The sequence below is a fragment of the Erythrolamprus reginae genome, chromosome 2, assembly GCF_031021105.1.
Source record: "Erythrolamprus reginae isolate rEryReg1 chromosome 2, rEryReg1.hap1, whole genome shotgun sequence".
NCBI lineage: Eukaryota > Metazoa > Chordata > Lepidosauria > Squamata > Dipsadidae > Erythrolamprus > Erythrolamprus reginae.
Window position 1 is genome coordinate 286,790,726 of NC_091951.1, and position 24,658 is coordinate 286,815,383.

At 38.9% G+C, this 24,658-nt stretch overlaps 1 protein-coding gene across 1 annotated transcript in view; it reads right to left on the reverse strand.

The window, feature by feature from the left end:
- The window catches only part of ROR2 (receptor tyrosine kinase like orphan receptor 2), a 123,026-nt gene that overhangs the window by 38,441 nt on the left and 59,927 nt on the right, over positions 1–24,658 (reverse strand). The window contains exon 2 of the mRNA XM_070736301.1: positions 6,416–6,493. Within this exon, the coding sequence (XP_070592402.1) occupies positions 6,416–6,482 (67 nt within the window). The 5' untranslated portion in view covers positions 6,483–6,493. The remainder of the gene's footprint in view (positions 1–6,415; positions 6,494–24,658) is intronic.

Here is a 24,658-nt window from a genome sequence, read left to right on the forward strand (position 1 = left end):
AACAGAATGTTTTCTGACTCCCAGTGGGCCCAGAAGGCCTGAAAATCACCTGGCCAAAGCGTGCATGCGCGCCTGGACCTGAGTCACATGCCCACCGATATGGCTCCACATGCCACTTGTGGTACGTGTTCCTTAGGGTTGCCATCACGGTACTAGTTTATACTAAAATTTCTCAGATCTAAATGCAAGTTTGTATTGACAATTTGATCAGATTAAATTTGTAGTGTATATTATCTAAAAAGCAACCCTTAAATAATTGAGATACATACACCCTGAGTCCTAGGAGAAGGGCAGCATAGAAATCTGACTAAATAAATATTTACTTATACTTTACCAGTATTTTGGATAATCTCAGATATAATTCTACACAAATCAATGCAACTTAATAATTACTGACCATGCTATTACAAAATTTCTTATTTTGTACATTTATTTATTTATCTTTTATTTATTTATTTATCTATCTATTTAATTATTGGATTTATATATAATAAATAGATAGATAGATAGATAGATAGATAGATAGATAGATAGATAGATAGATAGATAGATAGATAGATAGATAGATAGATTTGGTCAGAAGTGAGCATCATGTATGATTATGTTACAGCTTTTAGTTTGACTATGAACTTGATTGGCCGAAATCCAAGAAGCTATTTTAGAAGCATTCCAAAGCTTGGATATTAGACTCATTATTTCTTTAAGAGCTGACAATCTCAATCTCCATTTCCATACCCAAATGTATTTTGAGATCTGTTAAGCTTTCTCATGTAGCATGAGAAAGGGATACCTTTGGTAGAACTAGTGGAACTACTGCCTAACTGCCTAGTTCTACTAGTTAGGCAATTATTGAAAAAAAGGTTAAGTTTAATTCAATGCCGGAATTGGTTTCATAAATATTTTGACCAACAACTTCCTTTTCTTTACTAGTATGATACATATTTGATTATTCTTTAATATATAGCATGCATACTCAATAATTAATTTCCCTATATGAAAACTTATTCAGGCATTTTTTCTTTCTCTACAGCAGAATCATTTCAATTCTGATATATATCATGACATATATGTCAGAGTACTGCACAAGCCGGAGTTAGTGGGGTGCAGGCAGGATTAATTTGAAAAGCTGTAACAGCTGTAACATGATTTAAAAGGTGAATTGTATAGTCTAAACTAAAGTTTCTCGATTTCGGCGTTTTCAAAATGACTCAGGGATTTGATTCCAAAAATTTCATCCAGAATTCTAGAAATTATAATTCCGACATAGATGCAGGGGAAGGGGCAGGAAATTGAATGATGCTGTACTTGTGAAATTCCAAACATCATCATGCTGTTTTGACACTACTTATATTAAATACAGAAGAAAACGGTGCGTCCCAATTACACAATGCCCATTAATTTTAAACAAGTCTAAACAACTTGTAGCTTTCCATGCCAAATACAATATATCACTCAATTATGGTAGCCTCTCAGAGAGATAACTTGCTCATAACTTTTGTGGAATTGCAAAAGATTATGACTATAATAGCATTATACAAATGATCTCCAACAGCATGCTTCATAACCAGCTTACAACAGGCACAGCCATTAGTGAAGTCAGCAGAACAACTGGAAATTGTGGTCATATTATGTATCACTTAACAACTGTGGGTGAGTCATTTAACAACCATGTGTGAGTGTGAGTGATAAATCCAGGGCAGGTCATGTGGTGTTTTGCCTAACAACTGCACCACTTAGCGAGGGAGTTGCTAATCCCAATTGTAGTCATTAAGCAAGAACTATAATTGCACCTTTTAGTCTTTTCCTTCATAATTACAGCAATACCTTCACTTCTCTGCATGTATCAGTCAGTTCTACTAGGCATGACCAAATCATCTTACACTTAGATCTACAGTATTTCATCATTCCCTTTTCTATCTGGGCAGGTATGCCAATATATATATATATTCACACTCAGACACAATGATTTCTCCACAACAATCACACACAAAGCTTAATTTCACAGACTGCTGCATTCAGTTTCAGTTTCCTTCTTTCGTTGTTGTTCTTGTTACAAATTTGACATATTGTTCTTGTATTTATAGTTTGTTTACCTATTTAAGGAGGAACCTAAGAGAAAGTAGACTAACTGGATTCAACACACGGAATGCATTGAATTAACAGTTATGCATTGGAGACAAACAAGTTGGACAAGAAAATATTGTACTGTATTCCAAAACAAGAGGTCTTTACCAGAATTTCTAAATAAATATCAAGCTACATGAATAACAAGAGATCTTTACTAGAATTTCTAAATAAATATTGAGCTGTATGAATAATAACCTCAAATTATGTGCTTCGATAGTTTGGATACAGTACTCTAAACTGCTCAGATTTTTGGCAGGTTGATTTTAAACTGGGTGAGTAGATATTATGCTATGAGAGGGCAAGTTGGCTGGCATTTAGCCAAGCATAATTTCCATAGAACAACATTCCAAATTGTAGTATGTGCTCAAAATAGCTTATAAAGAGAAGGGCTGAGTTGAGTTCTCAGACGCTAGAACAATGCCAATACATGTCAGAGATAGTGCAGGAACACAAAGTTTAAACATTTCAAATTCCAGATAATGGAAAATGAGTATGCTGATACTACTGTAGATACTCTAGTATAATAACCTAAATTCATGGCTCTATTTTGGAGTTATTTTATTCCTTCATGTAAACTAAAAACTACAACGTTTAAATAAGACTCACTGCCAAAAATATAAATATTCCCAGGGATTTCGATAGTGGCTGATTTGTACACAGATTGTCAACATAAAATATTTCTTGGTTAGTGACATGGAAAAATTCCAGTGCGATATATGTATATGTATATATACACTGGAATAATTGGTTTGGATGATCAGTTGGGCAAGTGAATGACTGAACAGAGTTAGAGATACTTTTCTTGAAAGACATATCACAATGTAACTGTAGTTTAACTGAAGTTGCCATTATTCTGGAGACAGCCATGATAAATTTAGTCAATTGCCAATAACTGCGAGGAAGAACAGCAAATCCTGGTCTTTTATTAAGAAACGTGCTATTTGTTGTTTATGATATCTCAAATACTAGATTGGATGAGCCAAACTAAGTTAGAAACACCTTTAAAACTGCATACTTCATAACAACATTCAACCAAGATGTAACTAATGATCTTAAAAGCCAAAATTATTCTAACCCAGGGGTCGACAAAGTTGTTCAGAATCTAGGAGCCAGCCAAAAAATTTAGGAGCCAGAATTTTTTTTAAGCAAACTTGGTTTTTTGCCGAGTCTCCACCTGACATCGCTTTCACCCCCTCCCCCCCGGCGCAGGCCTGGCTCCGCCGAGCCGGCTCTGCTGTACTCCCGTCGGGATCCGAGGGGAGACCGTTAGTCAGAAACCGAAACAGAGAAGAAGGAAAGGGAGACCGGGCCGGGGACGCGGGTGAGGGGGGGAGGGGGGAGGAGGGGTTACTGGTCGGAAGTCACCGCGCACGCGGCCGGAGGAGGAATGAACAAAACCTCACGCCAGGAGGGGAGGGGCTTCCGCTTCTCTCCGAAGGCGGGTGAGCGGCCAAGATCGGAGCGTCTGTGTGCGGTGGGGGGGAGTGAAGGGGTTCGAGTAGGAGGCGGAATGGAGGCAAGGGGGGGAGGGAGAGACGCACGCAAGCGCAGGGGACGCTGGGAAAGCAGCTCGCTCCGAGGTTGATGGGCGGAGCTACGGAAGCCAAGATGTACCATTTCTGGGCGTAAACACAAGGCGGGAAAAATATACTGTATACCAGTGATTTTCAACCTTTTTTGAGCCGCGGCACATTTTTTACATTTACAAAATCCTGGGGCACACCACCAACCAAAATGACACAAATCTAATAAATAAATAAATAATAAATACATACATACATACATACATACATACATACATACATACATACATACATACATAAATAACCCCCTCATATATACAATCCCATGTAACATCCCCTTATAAATACAGTCAATCATCAATCATCCCTCCTGAAATTTATACCACTGTCTCATTTCTGGGTACTTCTCCTGTCTTTCCCCCTTTTCTCTCTCGTGTTTCTCATTTCTCTCTCTTCCTCCCTTTTTCCCTCATTCCTTCTCCCTCTCACTTCTCCTCTTTTTCCATCCCTGTCTCTCTCCCCCCCTTATGTGTGTGTATGTATACACACTCCAACCATTTCCAAAACCAGTTGAGGGCTGGGGTTTTTTTCTCTTTTATCCTTTTCAAAAACAGGTGTGGGCTGGGGGGGTTTTCTTATTATTTGGGTGCTTTTTACCATATGCTTCAAGAATCACCTCTCTCTCTCTTTTGTTTCACTCTCCTCTCATTCTCTGCCTCAATCATTTTCTCATTTCTCCTTTTTTCTCCCCTTTTTGTTCTCATTTCTCTCACTCTCCTTTCCTCTCCCTATCTGTCTTGCTTTCTCTCTCTCTTGCTATCTTTTTCTCTCTCTTGTTCTCTTATTTTCTCTCTCTCTCTTGTTCTTTCTCTCTCTCATGCTTTCTCTCTCTTGTTCTTTCTCTCTCTGTTGCTCTCTCTCTCTTATTTTCTCTCTCTCTCTCTCTTTCCTTTCTCTCATTCCCTCTTTCTCTCTATCCTTTCTATCTCTCACTCTTTCCTTCTCTCCCTCCCTTTCTCTCTCTTTCCATTCCCTCTTTCTCTCTATCCTTTCTATCTCTCACTCTTTCCTTCTCCCCCTCTCTTTCTCTCTCTTTCCTTTCTCTCATTCCCTTTCTCTCTATCCTTTCTATCTCTCACTTTTTCTTTCTCTCCCTCCCTTTCTCTCTCTTTCCTTTCTCTCATTCCATCTTTGTCTCCTGGGGCTGACTGCGCCTGCCCTGCACCCCCCACCACGGAGGGAAAGCATTTGGCATCGGCACCGCCAACCCTCCCCCCCTCCACAAGCAGCAAAAGCCTCTGCGACTGAGCCGGAAGGCAAACGGCGCACCCCACCGCTTAGGCTTTTGCTGCTCCTGGGGGGGGGGGATTTTCTCCTCCCCGCCCCCCCGGCAGCCAAACGTCGCTGGTGCAGGAAAGCAGCGTGTTAAAAGGCGTGCTGCTTTCACGGAAAACAAACCCGGCTTTCCTGGCAACGGAGGATGACAAGCAGGATGAAGCGGGGTGGAGCAACGCGAGGCTCAAGCAGGCAGCTTCCGCGCGTTTCTTTCAGCGGAAGAGGAGGAGAGGGAGCGGATCGGGCGGGCGGGGGCTGCGCCTTCTACTGCCGGCGCCTCCCCGCCCCCCCCCAGGCAGGCAGGGGAATGGGGACTGCGCGCCCATGGAAAAGGGCACGCAGGGGGGGTATTTTGGGGTGCGCGGGTAGCGGCGGCGGCGGGCAATAGCCGGGGGGCGGCTTCTGCAAGTGGGAGCTCCAGGGCTGAAGCCTCAGCCCTGGAGCTCCCACTTGCAGGAGCCACCTCGTGAAAAACACTGCTGTATACATACAGTACAGCAGGCAACATTTTCTAGGCGCCAGACAACATTTTCTAGGCGCCACTGGCGACCAGGCGCCTGGGTTTGTCGATCCTTGTTCTAACCAATTAATTATCTGGGATGCCAAAAAAAAAAAGTTCCCCCCAGTTTCCAGGATTTGCTTCTTTCGTTGCAGGCAACAACCCTCCCCCCAATCCAAAAAACCTCAACTCTTGAAGTCCCCTGACATGTATGAGAGGAAGAGGTATCTTGGTTTACTTTCTACAACAGAGGTAACTGCTTCTCCCTTTTCACAAAAAGGTAGTAAAGGCAAGAATATATAAGGAAAAATATTGTTTTAATTCTTCTCCAAAGAAGAATTTTAATTCTTCATTTCAATTATTAACACTCCATTTTAATTAAGTGTATTTTGGAAAATGAGGCCGCAAAGAAACAAACCCTATTTAGGACTTGGCATAGGATGGACTTCCTATTCAATTACCAAAATAATAAACATCTTGAAAGCTCCTATTGAAATAAAGAAATATAGCTTTTTTTATATATGCCATTCTTTTTTTGAACACACAGCAATTTTCAGTTACAGTGGTACCTCAATATTCATCATTAAATAGTTCTGGGAGGTGCAGTGAGCATGAAAAACAATGAGTACCAAAAACTTTTCCCATAAGGAATAATGTAGTGAGTACCAGGACAAAATATTCACATCAAAATGTGCTGAATATCAATTCTGATGAAATTCAAAACTGTTGAATACTAAGGTACCACTATAGAATAGATTGGTTGAGGCATCAAGTTTGGGTTGACTCTTAGATAGAACTTCTCGAGGTATATTGCTTTTATAGATCATATGAATATATAAATAAGTAATAGTAATAGTACATCATAAAAATAAAACATTCAGATCTTATACTTTAACAACATAGTCATAAAAAGTGAAAATATTTTTAATACCTTTGTGTGTTGGAACGGGTCTAACATGTCCATCCATTTGGCCTAAAGAATCATCAGAATCTGGCATCTGTACTTCACCTGTATAAGACAATGAAAACAATATAAAGTACATAACATAAAACTGATTGCCAATTGGGTTTTCTGGACAATTCTGATTCTGTGCCAATTATTATAAATTAAATTAAATTATCATAATCCAATAATCTGCATAAGAATTTGGACATCATTTTATAAAAAAATATGTAGGCTATTTTATGAGGCTTGGACAGTACATTTAAAGTAACATGTGGAGGGAGAAATGGCTTTTAGTGGAATACTGGGGTCAATACTTGGCAAAAGGCAATACAATAACATGCAACTGCAATGTACTTTTATAAATACAATTTTAGACCAATTATTATTATTGTTGTTGTTGTTGTTATTATTATTATTATTATTATTATTATTATTATTATTATTATTATTATTTATTAGATTTGTATGCCTCGGGTGTTTAATTATAATTTAAACATCAAAAAACAGTGAAACTAAAACTTGCTGAAGTGGTAAATGCTGACCCTGATAGATTTTACAACCCAGTTATATGATGTTCAATTTAACATCTTTTCTCAAAACCACTTTTCTCCCCAGCATAAGTTCGTATTTGTTCCCATTTACAGTCTATGGAGATTCACAATCATCTAGGCCACGGCTGTTCCAAAGATGCTTTTATAGGAGGCAAGTTATCTAAGTATAATACCAATGGTTAACATTGATTAAAATGTTTCAAAAAATGATATGATTAGAAAATTAGAGTTCATTATTTCCATAAGTTGTAACTTATGAATTCCATCAACAGTTGTGTGTTCTCTGATGTATATTGTCCCAATGGATAACAAAAACACATCTATTTAGATCTTGAAAAGATCTTGCACTAGAGGTACTTGGGGAGAAACATTTTTGATTTACTGCTTCTAAAATGTTTTTATAAAATAATTTTGAATCAGAATTTCCTTCCATATGTCATCATCAAGATCTCAAAATGTTATTTGGCTTTTACTTTTTACATTAAAAAGGTTCCAAAAACATATTATTGATTAAACCAAATCAGGGTGAAGAAAATATGTACATATTAATTGGAGGTTTGATACTTTTAACCATATCTTTAAAAGAAAAAGCAAAAAGATTGCATTTCCATTCTCAAGTGAGTATTAAATTATGCCAAGAGTTCAGTGCAGTGTAGATTGAAATAACATGTAAGAAACTGGCCAATGGTCTTGAGTTGTACTAAATTCACTGCCTGGGCTGCAAGCTGTATTTAAGGTATGACATGAAACTGAAAACATTTAATACCCCAAAGCTTTAAATCATCAGACTAGGTCAAATACTTAAATGTAACTTTCAGTTAGTAAATTAAAATAAATAGCGTCATAAATGGCTTTGCTGATAGAGGTAAAAATACAACCTCTAGCTTGCCATCTAAAATAATTTCTCAATTTAGGTGGAAAATCCTAAAGACAAATAAACAAGAGGAATACACAAAACAGCCAGTGTGTGCATGTGCGTGTGTGTCTTTTTCCCTATCTCATTTCACATTTCAAATTCCCTCAAATCAAAACAGAAAGTATAAGTAGTGCAAGAGGTAAGATTGGTGTCAGTATTCTATTGCCTTATATTCTGAGTGACAAGTATTCATTTCATACGATTTTATAAGACATTTTCTGTGCCTCTTTGTTGTCATCTAGTGGTTATTAGGATTCCTGCAATTCAAATAGAGTAACCCTATTCCAACTATAATTTTAATGTGTCATTTTATTTACACCACCTATTTTAATTGTTACATAATAGAAAGCATAAGGAAAAAAATATGTAGAACACCAGCCATTACATACATGAGGCTGATATTTTGCTATGGACCAACATAATAAGAAATAATAACTGGCAACATAACCATGGAATTTTGCACATTCCTTATTAGTAAAAATGCAGCCTTAAAAAGTGTTTTACTCATCAAAGCAACAACTGGATTCCAAAACAATTTGAATATTCATATTACTCTATAAAAAGGAGGAAAGAATATATAGAAACATAGAAACATAGAAGCCTGACGGCAGAAAAAGACCTCATGGTCCATCTAGTCTGCCCTTATACTTTTTTCTGTATTTTATCTTAGGATGGATATATGTTTATCCCAGGCATGTTTAAATTCAGTTACTGTGGATTTACCAACCACATCTGCTGGAAGTTCCAAGGATCTACTACTCTTTTAGTAAAATAGTATTTTCTCATGTGGCTTTTGATCTTTCCCCCAACTAACTTCAGATTGTGTCCCTTTATTCTTATGTTCACTTTCCTCTTAAAAACACTTCCCTCCTGAACCTTATTTAACCCTTTAACATATTTAAATGTTTTGATCATGTCCCCCCTTTTCCTTCTGTCCTCCAGACTATACAGATTGAGTTCATTAAGTCCTTCCTGATACATTTTATGCTTAAGACCTTCCACCATTCTTGTAGCCCGTCTTTGGACCCGTTCAATTTTGTCAATATCTTTTTGTAGGCGAGGTCTCCAGAACTGAACACAGTATTCCAAATGTGGTCTCACCAGCACTCTATATAGCGGGATCATAATCTCCCTCTTCCTGCTTGTTATACCTCTAGCTATGGAGCCAATTCTAGTAAAGAGATAATATAAATTATCTCTTTACTAGAAGGCAAAACTAAAAGCACAGTAGACTTTCCTGACTGAATACCTTCTAGTTGTGTCCATTTCAACTTACAGAGCTCCCCCCACCAAAATACCCCTGTAGAGAATATGAAAGCTGGAGACCACCAAGGCTGGGAAAAGCTAGATTAAGGACTTAGAAAAAATTAATCAGAATCACGGAACAAGAAGGACATGGAAAATTAAGTTTTGCAATGCAGCTGCCAATTTTAACTTAATATTTATAAAATTCAAAAGAATATGCTTCAAAATATTAAAATTAACCTTAAATTAAAGTTTAAAATATGGAATTATTTCTTATCAGAACACATAAACTTCAGAAAATTGCAAAAACGTGTTTTAATGAAGCATTATTCTCATTACATCTTCAGCAATGAAATGATTTATTCATTGATCTTTCATACAAGCAAATTAGAGCACTATGATAAAAGCTACCTTATTAATAACTGAAATTTAGCCTTAAATAATTATAAATAACTCAAACTGTCTAGAATATTTGTTAGAATAATGGCAAACACTTAAATGCCATATAACATGACTTGAATGCTAATCTGCAAGAACTGAACTGTGAGAATTGAACACAGGGTTGAACTGCACAAATGCTGCTGTGGAATTTGGTATCCAGAAGTCAATAAATCTCTTTGAAAATTGGTATAAAAAAAAGTTTACTCAAACCGAAAGGGTCGATATATTAACCCATCAAAGTATCCCAAACACAATTGACTGATAATTTCTTTTTCAGACCTTTATCTGAAAGATAGCAATGTGGGATAAGACCATTCTCTCCCTTCATTGGCTGATTTATACAATGGTCATAAAGTCTATACATAGACAGGTATGCAAAGTGAACTCTTGACCTAGGCAACTGAAAAGAGCGTACAGTTAAATTCTACAGGGCTGTAACACTTTAGCACTACACTCTTCATTGCTGCAGTTAGTTTAAACAAAACATATGTTATTCGTTTAAATGGATCTTTTCATGTGTGCAGAAGCTAAAATGGCTATGTAGGCCAACATGCCTCTGACTACTTTGTTGTGTGGAAACAAAAGTTGACTATATCATGCAAAAGCACACTGATGCAGTGGAGATGCAGTAAATGAATGTTTTGAAATAAAATTTTAAAAAGACCCCTGCCCTAACCCCCAACATTTTCCCCTTAGACTCTCCACGATTGACCTCTCCAAGTTTCTAAGAGGTCAGTAAGGGGCGTGCATAAGTGCACTAGGGTGCCTTCCGTCCCCTGTCCAATTATCTCTCCTATATCTCATATTTCATTTCTTCCACTAATATTTCTCTATATCTCCTCCTCTATCCTCCATTGATGTATTGTACTTTATTCGTATATCTTCACTCCTATCCTTCCTTTCTTCCTTCCTTTCTTCCTCTTCCTTTCTTTCTTTCTTTCCTCTGTTTGATATGTGTTACCACATGGTTAATCTCATTAACCTTCATTCATAACTAAATAAATAAATAAAATAAATAAATAAATAAATAAATAAATAAATAAATAATGGCAGGAATGAAAATGCTGAATTGATGCAAATTAAATAAACGTTAGTGATCAATACAATAATACCGTGATGGTGAACGTATGGCACATGTGCCACAGGTGGCATGCAGAGCCCTCTCTGCAGGCATGCAAGCCATCACCCCAGCTCAGGTCCACCACGAGTGCCTTCCGCTGGCCAGCTAGTTTTTGGGTGGGCAGGGGAGCACTTGCATGCACAGGAGTCATGGCTCACATGTATGTGCAGGGTGGGATGCATGTGGGAGACTGCACATGCATATGTGAGGGCAGGAAACACAGGGGGTCACATGTGCATATGTGGGGCACACACAGAAGTTAATGCATGGGGAAGGGGTGCAAGTGCTGCGCGCATGTGCGCTTTCAACACGCAGCTATGAAAAGGATAGTCATAACTGCAATAGTACATAGTCTGGTCATGCAAAAAAAAAGAATGTAGATCGGATTGCAAAACAAATATTGAAGGAGGAGCAAATCAGGAGCAAGACCGAGAAATATATTGTTACATGGAGTAAATAACATTATCAAAAAGAGAAATCTGAAAAATGTAAAGAACTAAAGGCAATGTTGGAAATGGCATGTAAATGTGGAAGAAGCAAAGATGATGATGATAATAATAATAATAATAATAATAATAATAATAATAATAATTTATTAGATTTGTATGCCGCACCTCTCCGAAGACTCGGGGCGGCTCACAACAAGATGATTTACAAGAGTAAAAAGGTTTGGGAGGTATAGTTAATGGTGTACACTAGGGCTGTCAAACTCCCGGACCAGAGACTGGGTGCAGCACACACTGGCTACACCCACACCTGATTTAGCAAAGGTGAAAAAAGTCCTGATACGTCAGGTGATGTCTTTGTGACTATGTGAGTTTGACACCCCTGTGTAGACTAATTTAGCTATGTTTACCTTATCTTATGTCTTTGATTCATTTCTCTTATTAAGTTGCATTCCTTTTCTGTCCTTTACATGAGCAGCCCCCAACGTTCCCGGCAACAGGGACCAGATTCGGAAGAAAAATTGTCTTCCCCAGTTAAAGGTAGAGGAGGTGGATGGTTCATACAGAACCTAGATCCTGTGCATGCGCATATGAAGGTTTACTTACCCACTGCTTGTACAGCCTAGTTCCTAATTAGCCACAGATTGCTGCACAGTCCAGGGGTTGGGGACTCCTGCTTTACATAAAGTTAATCTTGAAGAATAACAGTGTTTATGTGTATATATGTTAGAAAATCAGATCGGTTGGGGCAAATCAATTCAGATCTGGGAAGCAAATTAACTTATGCAGGAATTTTGAATCTTGAAATGGAAATGTGTAGCAAATGAACCATATTTGCTCATATTTCAGGTTTCTGAGGACATAGCTAGCTATTAGGACCACAAAAATTAGTCTTGACTGCCTGTTGAAAGAAGATAACATGACATACAAAAGATTTTAAAGTGACCTGTAAATTGCATAAGCCCAGGCTATGTGAAAGCCTTCAAAAGGAAAGTTGGATATGCTATTTTTAAACTGCTAAAAGAATATTGGATCTAATAAATATAAAAGGAATATCTAGGGCCATCCTGTAACTAATATAGGATGTTACATCTGCTAAAGATGTAAGAGGGTTTTACCTATATTTTATGAGAACTCAATGTGCACAGAACTGAGTATCATGATGGAAATTATAATACAATAATACAAACCAAGCCACAACTGCAACCCTGGTTTCAAAATGCCGTCAATTAGCTTCTCTGGAAGGCCTGGCACAATTTTTCCTATTTTTCTGAGTCTCTGTATGCTCTACAGGTAATAATACTGACTACTAGTAAACTGAAGATTCAAGAGATTTCTGGAATGATTTGCAGAGCCCGAATATTCTGACCTCTTCTGATCAAGTCTTGATTAAATGAACTGAAGACATTTCTGCTGTTCCTACAGTTTTGATTACTTTTGGAAAGATGTTTAGGATTTGGAGGAAGAATAATAATAATAATAATAATAATAATAATAATAATAATAATAATAATAATTTATTAGATTGTATGTCGCCCCTCTCCGCAGACTCAACGACTTCAACAACAACTAGATTTCTCTAAAACAGTCTTTCCTAATTGCAAAATAGCAGATGACTGAATTATTTCTTACTATCCCGCAGTTTCCTTTTTAATTATATAATAATTTAATTTATTACTTAATAAATAATGGCAAAGGAGGATTGTAATATTTGTGTCTCAGTACTTTAAACAGAAATGGTAATCTGGTTAACGGTACAGCATTCTGAGTCATTTCCAATACAAGGTTCTTCTCCTTTACTTCCCAAGCATTAACTATACTGTCTAGATAACAATTACACACATCTATTTGTAGACTCCACATCTGTTGTTAATCTTTTGTTTAGGAAAAAGATAGTTTAAAAAAATGAAGCTAATGAATGAATGAGGATTAGTATTAAGCTACACAGTGAAACATATACTTTCTTGCCAACAGATGGTAAATGTCAATAAAGCATTATACCAAATAAAAATACTTCCTAAAAATGAGGAGACATTCCAAAAACTATTTCACAGCTTGAGCTGTAAATATCAGTGCCTAAATACACTCAAGAACAGGAGTGAACACACCTGCAGTTTAAAGTGCACCCAGCAACATAATCATTATCCATGACATTACTGTGTGATTGATTATTTCACTGCTTCTGGCTGTGAAAGCAACACAACAGGAACACACATAAATCTAGTCTCTCTCTCAACCCCCACCCACCCAAAAAATAATAATCTTACTTATCGGCCTGGCACTGCATAAATCAGGCAAGCAAATGGTTTTTAAGGTCTATTTTTAAGAGAATAGAAATCAATAAATTTAAGCAATTTAAAGTGATTCCCATGTGAACTGTCCACAGTTAGAGAGTTATAGAAAGAAGAAGAAAAAAAACCCTATTCCACAAAAGAAAAATGTCCACCTATTCAACTTTTTAAAATGCCTTAAAATGAACAATATGTTGAAATATGTATTCACAGAGAAAGTTTCTAAAGATGGCATTAATTAGCAATGCTTAAGCCAAGCATATACATGCCAAGGTAATATTACTGAGATCACAAACCCTTTAGCTTTTAATAAATTGCAGCTGATTTCTATGATAACAGGAATCAGCAAAATAAATGAAAGCAATCTTTCTAAAATGTTAATTTACTGAAAGCAGAGAATAATAATTTCCATCAAATTATAAAATACATTTTGATTAGAACTAAAACATAGGGAAAGCTGAATTGAAAAAACACTGTTGAGCTGTATCTTTTTCTACAGTATTGGTAAAAACATTTCATCATTAAAATTGCGGATTTCAGAAAATAAAATACAGAATTGATTTTAGCTTACAGATCCAGTTACCGTGTTTTCTTTCCTGAGTCTACGTATACTCTACAGAGTTAATACCAATATACAGTGGTCCCCCGAGTTTCGCGATCTCGATCATTGCGAAACACTATATCGCGATTTTTCAACCTGGAAGTAAAAACACCATCTGCGCATGCGCGCCCTTTTTCTATGGCCACGCATGCGTAGATGGCGCCGGGCAGATCAGCTGCTGGGCGGCTTCCCTGGGTCTTCCCCCTCTTGCTGGCGGGAGGGCGAGCGGCGGGCATCAGCGAGGAGTTTGCGTGGGCGGCGGGGAAACCCCAGCGCCGCTTCCCAGCTGAGTCCTGAAGCCAAACGCGGAAGTTCGCTTCAGGACTCAGCTGGGAAGCGGCGCAAGCGAACGGCGTGGGCGGGCGAAGGGCGGGCGCGCGGGCAGGCAGGCGGCGGACAAGCGGCGGGTGCGGCAGCAGCGAGGAGTTTGCGTGGGCGGCGGGGAAACCCCAGCGCCGCTTCCCAGCTGAGTCCTGAAGCCAAACGCGGAAGTTCGCTTCAGGACTCAGCTGGGAAGCGGCGCGAGCGAACGGCGTGGGTGGGCGAAGGGCGGGCGCGCGGGCAGGCAGGCGGCGGACAAGCGGCGGGCGGACAAGTGGCGGACGCGGCAGCAGCAAGGAGTTTGCGTGGGCGACGGGGAAACCCCAATCTTCGGCTCCTTGCTGCTGCGGCGGAAGTAAAAACACCATCTGCGCATGCGCAGATGGTGTTTTTACTTCCGCACCGCTACTTCGCGAAAAACCGATCATCGCGAGGGGTCCTGGAACGGAACCCTCGCGATAATCGGGGGACCACTGTACTCTTTATTTTATATATGTGGTATTTATCTACTTCTAACTTATGTCCATCCTGCCTTTCCATGACAATTTTCAAAACAAGGTTAAAAGAGGTAAAGGGAAAATAGGAGGTTAAATAATCAAATAGAAATTAATTACATTTTTTTTAGAAAAGTAGCTAAAGTTGACTCAGCCTTCCATCCTTCCGAGATGGGTAAAATGAGGACCCAAATTGTTGGGGGCGATATGTAAACCACTTAGAGAGAGCTATAGAGCACTGGGAGTGGTATATAAGTCTAAGTGCTATTGTTATTGCTAAGAGCCTTTGGTAGGTATTTTAAGATACCTTAAGGTATGTTATTTGGTATTTTAAGATCAATACAAAAAAGAAAAAACACAAATTATCTCCCACAAATTAATATTATTATTATTAATAATAATAATAACAACAATAATAATAATAACAATAGTAACAATAATAACAATAACAACAACAATAATAATAATAACAATAATAATAATAATAATAATAATAATAATAATAATAATAATATATTAGATTTGTATGCCTCCTTTCTCCGAGGACTCGGAGCGGCTCACAAGAAGTAATACGAAGTACAAATCCAATATTTTAAAAAAACAATTTAAAAACCCTTATTAAAAACAATCATGCAGCCCAAACAAATTATACATAAAACGGAACAGCCGAGGGGTATATCAATTTCCCCATGCCTGGCAATATAGGTGGGTTTTCAGGAGTTTACGAAAGGCAAGGAGGGTGGGGGCAGTCCTAATCTCCAGGGGGAGTTGATTCCAGAGGGCCGGGGCCGCCACAGAGAAAGCTCTTCCCCTCGGTCCCGCCAGACCGAATTGTTTTGTCGACGGAACCCGGAGAAGGCCAACTCTGTGGGACCTAATCGGTTGCTGGGATTCGTGTGGCCGAAGGCGGTCTATAATTCACCCCATACATGAAAATTTCAGCTCACAGAATTTTCAGCCATTCTATGTGGTACAGTCATACTTCAGCACTCGACTGTTTCTAAACCCATTGGATTATGTATTTGATGCGTTTTGAAGCAGAAATCTTGTCCTGGCATTTGTCTGTCTCCCAGTAGTCAGCACGCAAGGAGGCAGATATTGGCTGCCTCATGACCCACTATTTCTTCCAGCCGGAATAGCAAGTCACGTGGTTAAGTCAGTACTTTTAGTATTTGTTGCTTCTTCCAGAATGAATTACCAACAAGTACACTGTAATTCTGAGACTGAAATCCCCATGTCTGAAAGACCCCCCTTTTTAAGAAAGGCTGACCAATGGAGGACAGGTGAATGTTCAAGTGCAGTACTAGGATCTGCATGAAGTTGATTATAAGGGAAGCATATAAGTATGGAATGGGAGAAAGCACTTATGCCTGCCTTGAATTGTTTGTAAATATTTTTTTAAAGAACTCAACAGATAACAACCTTGCCCAGGTTCAGAAGCCAGGTAGGAATAGTATTTATAAGACCTGCAGGAATTACCAAGGCAGTAAGGGAGATGAAACATTATTACAGAATGGAGAAAACTAGATGGACATGTCCTTGAAGCCACCAAAAAAGAGAATTCAGGTAACAGTGGAATTTGTCTTGGTGCATATGCTCCCAGTATACATAAAAGAAAAAGATACATTTGTCAAGAATCATGTGATACAACACTTAATGATTGTCAAAGGGGTCAAATAAGCAATGAAGAAACAATTTGGTAGACTTCAAAAGTTTTCTTCTTCACTTTCATAATTTATTCCAATCAATAATTTAGGATTGATTTGTTGGTAGGATTGTAAACAATGATACCAAATGATACATCACAGAAAGACAACAAAGAATGAACATTTTTAGGGAAACCCAAAAGTTTACAGAAATATATTTCCACAAAATATGCCCATTTTTAAAAAAGGCAAAAGTATTATTAAAAAGTTAATATTTGGAAAAAAAGAAATATGATAGACTGAGGTTTGGCACTGAATCATCTGCTGTTAAATAGTTGACTGTAATTTGGTAATTCAGTAACCCTGTTGGCTCCAAGAAACTCTCACTTGAAGTGAAATGGTCTAATTTAGAACACTAAGAATTCAGAATTCTAAGAGGCTCTCACTCCAACGGAAATGGATTAATTTCAATATAAGGCAAAGGCATCCACTTATTAATAGAACTAATTTGTAACTGAAAAATACATACCACACATTCTCTTGATCAGATCAGGAGTTGCCAACTTTACAAAATATTGGTACAACTAGTCCTCAACTTACAACTATTCATTAAAGTGACTATTCAAAGTTATGATAGTGCTAAATGAAGGGATTTACAATTTGTGCCTGAAGATGAAACCACAAGGGAAGGCTGCAAGCTACTGCATCTGTCAAAAGGCTTTGTTCTGGCTTGTCCTACAGAAATCAGACCAGAGGTGGGTTTCAGCAGGTTCTGATCAGTTCTGGAGAACTGATAGCAGAAATTTTGAATAGTTTGGAAAACCACCTCTGACTGGCCCCACCCCCATTTATTCTCTGCCTCCAGAGTCCCAGCTGATGGGGAAGAAATGGGGATTTTGTAGTAACCTTCCCCTAGAGTGGGGAGCGAATAGAGTTTTTGCAGTATCCTTCCCCTGCTGGTCTCTCCTGGTTGCTAAGCAATGCTAGTTTCCCTGTTTGAGACTCTTCCAGCTAAATCTTCTCAAGGAGATGACCCTTCTGTAAGAGTGTGAGGGATATTCTATCTTCTGTGTACAAGGTGGTCAAAACAGGCTTCTCACTCTCCACTGTCTGAAAAGGCTCTGCCAAAATCCAAGCAGTATTTTCAGTCCCAGTGTCAAGAATCTTCTGAACTCTTTCCGCTCTGGAGTTGGAAATTCTCTGTTCTGAAATCCAAATAAGATTTTCACCCAGGGTGGAATTTCAGACCCAAGGCAGAAAAACCTCAGAAACCTCTCAACTCTGGAACTGAAAATCCAAGCAGTACAGAGGCCTTTGCATACTCTTTCTGACATTCACATGTACCATCTCACTCACTCCCTCCCTCCACCTAGCAACACCTGAGGCTTTTAACTTCCTGCCAGGATCATTCTATTTCTTTATCAAAAATAGATACCACCCATCTCACTTACAGAATGACTCTGGGTGGTTTACCGGTAACCATTTCTGAGACTATCTGTCATCCAGTTATACTTCATGTATCTTAGTTTGGCTTCATGGGTTGTTTTTTTTTGTTATTTTCTTAGTGTGTGTATACAGTACTGTATATGCATTTTGTATGTGTACATGTATGTATTATTTTATAATATTATTATTTATTAGATTTGTATGCCGCCCCTCTCCGAAGACTCGGGGCGGCTCACAACAGTAATAGAAACAATATAACAGTGAAACAAATCTAATATTAAAATAAAACGTATCTAAAACCCCAGCAATTTAAAACCATACAACACATACATACCAAACATAAAATATAAAAGCCTGGGGGAGGATGTCTCAGTCCCCCCACACACACACACACAAACACACAAACATATTTCACGAACCTAACAAAATGAGAGTTTAGTCCAAAAATGTTTATATCACAATACAGGTGTTTTACCCTTTACAATTATTACTAAGTAATATGATTACATTATCTACAAAGGCTCTTATTTATGAATGTTGCCTTTCAATGAATAAAAATGGATGTATATTAAAAACAATTAGTTATTATTAAATACATCCTTATTCAAAAATTGGATACTGCAAAAGCAGCATTAGCAAAACCCTGTCTTTTGGCAAAATGACAACATACACATTCCCTAAATGTTGGCTTCCACAGTTCATATCACTCACACCTCTCAGTCTACAAGGACCTACAAATAACAGCTGTTGAAATTTTTGCATAACCTAAACTTTCAACTCCAGAGAACTCTTACCTGTCTAGATTTATTTATGTTCTTGGTAATGGAGCAGTTCATTATTTATACTAGTTGTTTAAACAGTAATATGCCTGTTTTAAGGTTTGTGCATTTGCATACATGAGATTAAACCTCAACAGCTGCAATGACAGAAAAAACTCTGTAACTTTGAATGTGAAAACATTTTCAAATAAACTATATACAAGATGTTCCTTTGAATCTGTGGTCGTGCCAATGAACAGCAAAAACCATGACACTGCATTCGCATTACATGCATGCCACCAAAGAGCTACCACTGACTAGCTATGTTTTTAGGCTTTCAGAATTCAAAACAAATTAACCATTCTCCTTTGTATTGGCAGAGATAACTATACAGTAGTACCAAAGCGTATTTATTTCTTATTTGGATTTATTCTTTTGTTTCCTTTTAAACGAATGAATTCTGTAATTCCACAAAGGGAAAAATAAGCCTAGAAATAATATTGTAAGCTATTATATTGAAACCTTGATGTGAAGGAAATCTTTTAAATTGACCCAGTGGTTTAAACATCCCATAAGGCAAGATTTTATGAACTTGGTCTTAGTCTACATCTACAGATGCCATCAAATTCATAATTACACTCAGTAGGGTTTACCACCCAGCATGGCGGTGTTTATGACTTTAGTGGGATGGGAATTCCTCTGAAAAGCCAAGATTTAATGGGAATGTTCTTAACATTTGAACAGAAGTAGTGACTAGAAAAAATATTTGTCAAGACAGAACAAAGACAATAATGGTAATAATAATAATAATACAATTGGATAAGAAAGAGAGATGACAAATTATTCATCTACAGTCCAACAAGATAATATAGCTTCTTTCACAGGACAGTTTCCTAACAAAAGAAAAAGCAAATCTATTATACACCAGAATCACAATATAATATACAACTTATCTTTACCTTACTTTCCTTTAAACAAATCTTTTCTAACTTGAACGCTATTAAAATTGGATCATAATTCTAAAAATCCCAGAAATTTTGGGCTTTGGAATGGTTGAAGTTGTAGTTCAGTTTATCCAAAGGGCAACACTAAATATACTGAAATATTAAAATGTAATGAAAGCAAGAGAGGTTTCTTGGAACAAAAATGTTTAATAGTCGATTTCAAAGGCTATAATATCAAATATAGTAACTGTTAAGTCCACTGTGAGGAAAAAACTGAATCTAAGACAGTAATCACCTCAAAAGCTTTTTATATAGGCCTAGTGTATCAGATACAGTATGTGGAAGTAAATTACAACCTCAGTCTATATGTCTATATGTAAAAATAAATCATAATATCAGTAAAAATCAGTATTAGATCTATCCCTTGCATTCAGTTTCTTAGCTCATAGAGGTTATCTTCCTAGCAATACTTTATATAGCATTCCTTAGTTCATTAATATGAGCTGTCATTTCAAAAAGTAAACTGAAGCCATTTGAAACAGAACACGAAGCCACAAAGTAGTATTTGAGAAAGAACATTAAACATTTAAAGTAAAAATGTATACATTTGCAATGTAGAATGAAGCACTAAATCAACTAAAGCTTGCTTCTGACAGACCAGTGATGAATTATGGGATTTTCACTAATCCCCAGATAAACAAACTGAACACTGTTGCTGAAGCAGAACTTGCCTGTTTCAGTTATACAATGGGACAAATTTTGTTCCTTTCTCAAGAAGTTTGATATTCTCTTAATTATTAGGAAGACTGAAGCACCCAAGTTTTCTGTCCATTTTAGGTAATATTTAAAAAATGTGGTAAAAGGAATAAATGCTTAATGGATTAGTTAGGCTTTAGGGGTAAAACATTCATGGCTGACTGAAATATGTTCAGACCGAACATTTATAGTATAAATTTTCATGAGACAGACTCCAAATCCAAAGGAATAAATAAAATTGTTTAATTGAATAATTGTGTTCCAACATAAAATCATTCAATTATTTGGAATAATTAATCCAAACCTGTCTCTTTCTTTCTTTCTTTCTTTCTTTCTTTCTTTCTTTCTTTCTTTCTTTCTTTCTTTCTTTCTCCTTTCTTTCTTTCTTTTTCATTCTCTCTCTCTCTCTTTCTTCCTTTTTCATTTTTTCTTCCTTAAGATTTATATAACTAATCATCTAATAACCAACGCTTGGGTGGTTCCTGACCAATTTGTCATTTTTCACTCATATATAACTTGTTCTTGAATATTAGCACTTATCTTTCTGCTTGTCGTAGAAATTCTGAGCGAGAAAATGACTATTATAGTCCGGATTCAAGAAGAACCTGCCTAATCAAATCTGTGGATCAGTCAGCAGGCCTCATCCCCTTTCCTGGACGCCTTCAATGTGCCCCATTTTGGGCCTGGAAAGCCTCCTGCATCAACCTGGAAGCCAAAATGGGATAAGGGGGGCTGCATGCTGCATAAGGCCCCCAAAATGCAATGCAAGCCCCACCCCATGCACACATCCCCCACACCCTTGTACACATCCTCCGCGTGCACCTCACCCTCACACACACGAGACCCGAAGACCAGCTGCCCGGCAGGAGATGTGTGTGCATGCGCAGTGCAGCTGGAGTAGGACAACAGCTGGTGTCCAGAGAGAGGGTTTGACAGAACTGGATTATGTGATCAACAATTAAAAAGTACTTTTTCATTACAGACCTAAATTCTTGTAAAAAAAAGTGCAATAAGCTTTGCTGAAAATTGCTATACAATATAAGAATGGAAGATATACTGTATAGGGTTTATAGGATTGTTTTAGTCTGGTTTGACAAATAGTAGATGTTGTGAAATGTCTTGGGAAATAATTGCAGAGGACTAGGCAAGTATTTTAGAACAATATGCCCCACCCTGATATAAAGGAATAGCAACTTACATTCAATTAAAAACTATTCTGTCTAAAAGTAGTCTAACTTTCAGTAAAGTGCTGACCAGCATAGCCCTGGAAACTGACTGTTTAAATGGGTGTAACGAAATGTTTTTAACTACCAGGTGTCTTGATCACCAAAGGGAATATGGTACCATCAGGCCAAGACTTGGGAGCAAAACCCAAGTTCCTACATAGCAGAAACCTGAGGAGAACCTCCAAATATAATAGAGTAAATCATAACTGCCATTAAAAGGAAACAGAGCCTAAAATTACCTAGCCGGCAATGGTCTCCTCTACATGGAGAAAATTAGCATCCTTGGTTTGGAATGCAGGATGTACTGTAGCATCCTAGACTATAATTACATTAATTACATCTAAGATTCATTCAACTTGTTATCCAGCCAAAAAGAAGAGCTTGGCAAGTATCTTATTCCAAAGCATTTGTATATAAGATATTTATTTTAAAAAAATAATGTCATGAATGCCTATCTAAGTCTGACAATATATTAATGAAAAATTCCTGATAATTTAGAATGAAATAGAAATTTAAATCCCTCACTGATGCGACAAACGAGTTCCTAATCTTATTGAGCATTATGTTCCTTGGTGATGCTGGGATAATGTTTTTGAAAAACACACTTAGTTTTTATTACTTCTAACCTTTAGTTGAGACACAGTTCCACTCCTCACCATGCAACAGCTAATCAGGTACTATTACTGCAAACTCACCCACAAGGGTAGATTAACTAGAGGCAGCTCAAACTGCAGAAATTTTTCTTCTCTATTGTCAAATAAAGAGATTTGGATCTTGAGAAGGAGAAAGAAAAAGACCAGCAAATATACAATTAAGATAATTAAGCCACAGCAATTGTGTCTTGTAAATGCAGATTAAATTTTAAAGAAGCATCATTGCAGAAAATTTCGTGAAAGTATAACTTTGGTAATAGGCATGTACACATTAAAATTTGTATCTAAAAACTTTTATTTTCCTACAATATTTTGGCTGTTAATATTCCCATTATCTAAAGCAGTGTTTCCCAACCTTGGCAACTTGAAGATATCTGGACTTCAACTCCCAGAATTCCCCAGCCAGCATTTGCTGGCTGGGGAATTCTGGGAGTTGAAGTCCAAATATCTTCAAGTTGCCAAGGTTGGGAAACACTGATCTAAAGCTTCCAGCTGTGGAAACATCTATACCAGGGGTGTCAAACTAAAGGCCTGCAGGATGCTTAGATATAGCCCAGTGTTTCCCAACCTTTTTTGAGCCGCGGCACATTATTCATATTTTCAAAATCCTGGGGAACACTGAAGGGGGGCGGGGCGGGGGGGGCGGGCTAAAGAAAAGTTTGGACAAAAAAACCCTCTCTCTTCCTCCCTTTCGCTCTATTTCTCCCTCTTTCTCTCTTTTCCTTCCTTCCCTTCTTTCTCTCTCTCCATCCCTTTCTTTCTTTCTTCCTCTCTTTTTTTCTCTCTTTCTCTCTCCCTCCTTCCCTTCCTCTATGTCTTTCTCTCTCCCTTGCTCTCTCTCTCTGTCTCTCTTGCTATCTCTTTCTTGCTTTTCTCTCTCTCTCTTGCTCTCTCTCTCTCTTTCACTGTCTTGCTATATGTCTCTTTCTTTCTCTTTGCCTCTCTTGCTATCTCTCTTTCTTTCTCTCTCTTTCTCTCTCTCTGTCTCTCTTGCTATGTCTCTCTTTCTTTCTCTTTCTCTCTCTCTCTGTCTCTCTTGCTATCTCTTTCTTGCTTTTCTCTCTCTCTCTTGCTCTCTCTCTCTCTTTCACTGTCTTGCTATATGTCTCTTTCTTTCTCTTTGCCTCTCTTGCTATCTCTCTTTCTTTCTCTCTCTTTCTCTCTCTCTGTCTCTCTTGCTATGTCTCTCTTTCTTTCTCTTTCTCTCTCTCTGCCTCTCTTGCTAAGTCTCTCTTTTTCTCTTGCTATGTCTCTCTTTCTCTCTCTCTCTGCCTCTCTTGCTATGTCTCTCTTTCTCTCTCTCTTTCTCTGCCTCTCTTGCTATGTCTCTCTTTCTTTCTCTCTCTCTCTCAGCTGACTGCAAGCAGGAGCCCTGACGGCGGCAGCTGGACGTGCTGCTGGACACCGTATATGCCAGGCCCGCAGCGCCAGCAGCACGTCCAACCGCCACCGTCAGGGCTCCCGCTTGCAGTCAGCTGAGAGAGAGAGAGAGCTCCCTCTCGCCGCCGACATCTCCCTGCGACTGCCTGCGGCCACCCCCCCGCCCGCTCCCATCGCCAGTGCCCTCCCGCCGGGCCACAAAGGACACTTGCCGCAGGTCCAACCGCCACCGTCAGGGCTCCCGCTTGCAGTCAGCTGAGAGAGAGAGAGAGAGAGCTCCCTCTCGCCGCCGACATCTCCTCGCGACTGCCTGCGGCCGCTGCGGCCGCCCCCCCCCCCCGCTCCCAACGCCAGTGCCCTCCCGCGGGGCCACAAAGGACACTTGCCGTGGATGCCAGAGAAGCTCCAGCTGGGCGGGGCGCTGCCGGTACTTCCGTCCTGGGGCTCCCACTCGCAGCTGTCCCCCGGCTCCTGCTCGATGCCGCGGTTTTCGGCGCTCTCCTGCTGGGCTCCAAAGAAGGAAGGCGGGAAAAAGGCTTTTTCCCGCCTTCCTTCTTTGGAGCCCAGCAGGAGAGCGCCGAAAACCGCGGCATCGAGCAGGAGCCGGGGGACAGCTGCGAGCGGGAGCCCCAGGACGGAAGTACCGGCAGCGCCCCACCCAGCCGGAGCTTGGCGGCACACCTGGCCATGTCTCGCGGCACACCGGTGTGCCGCGGCACACCGGTTGGGAAACGCTGATATAGCCCATGTGGCTGGCCTGGAAATATCAAAGGACCAGCCCATATTGCCTCTGCTGGCCAAAATGGGCTGCAGGGGCTGTTTTTTGCCCCCTGCAGGCCATTTTTGGCTAGCAGAATGCTGGAGTCCCTAGAAGCCAAAAACTGGGCCACATGGGGGGGGGGCATTTTAGGAGGTTAAAATATAGGTCCATGTGATATACAATCAACAATCTATTCTATATTTTGTATTCTGTATTCTATTTTGTATTTTATT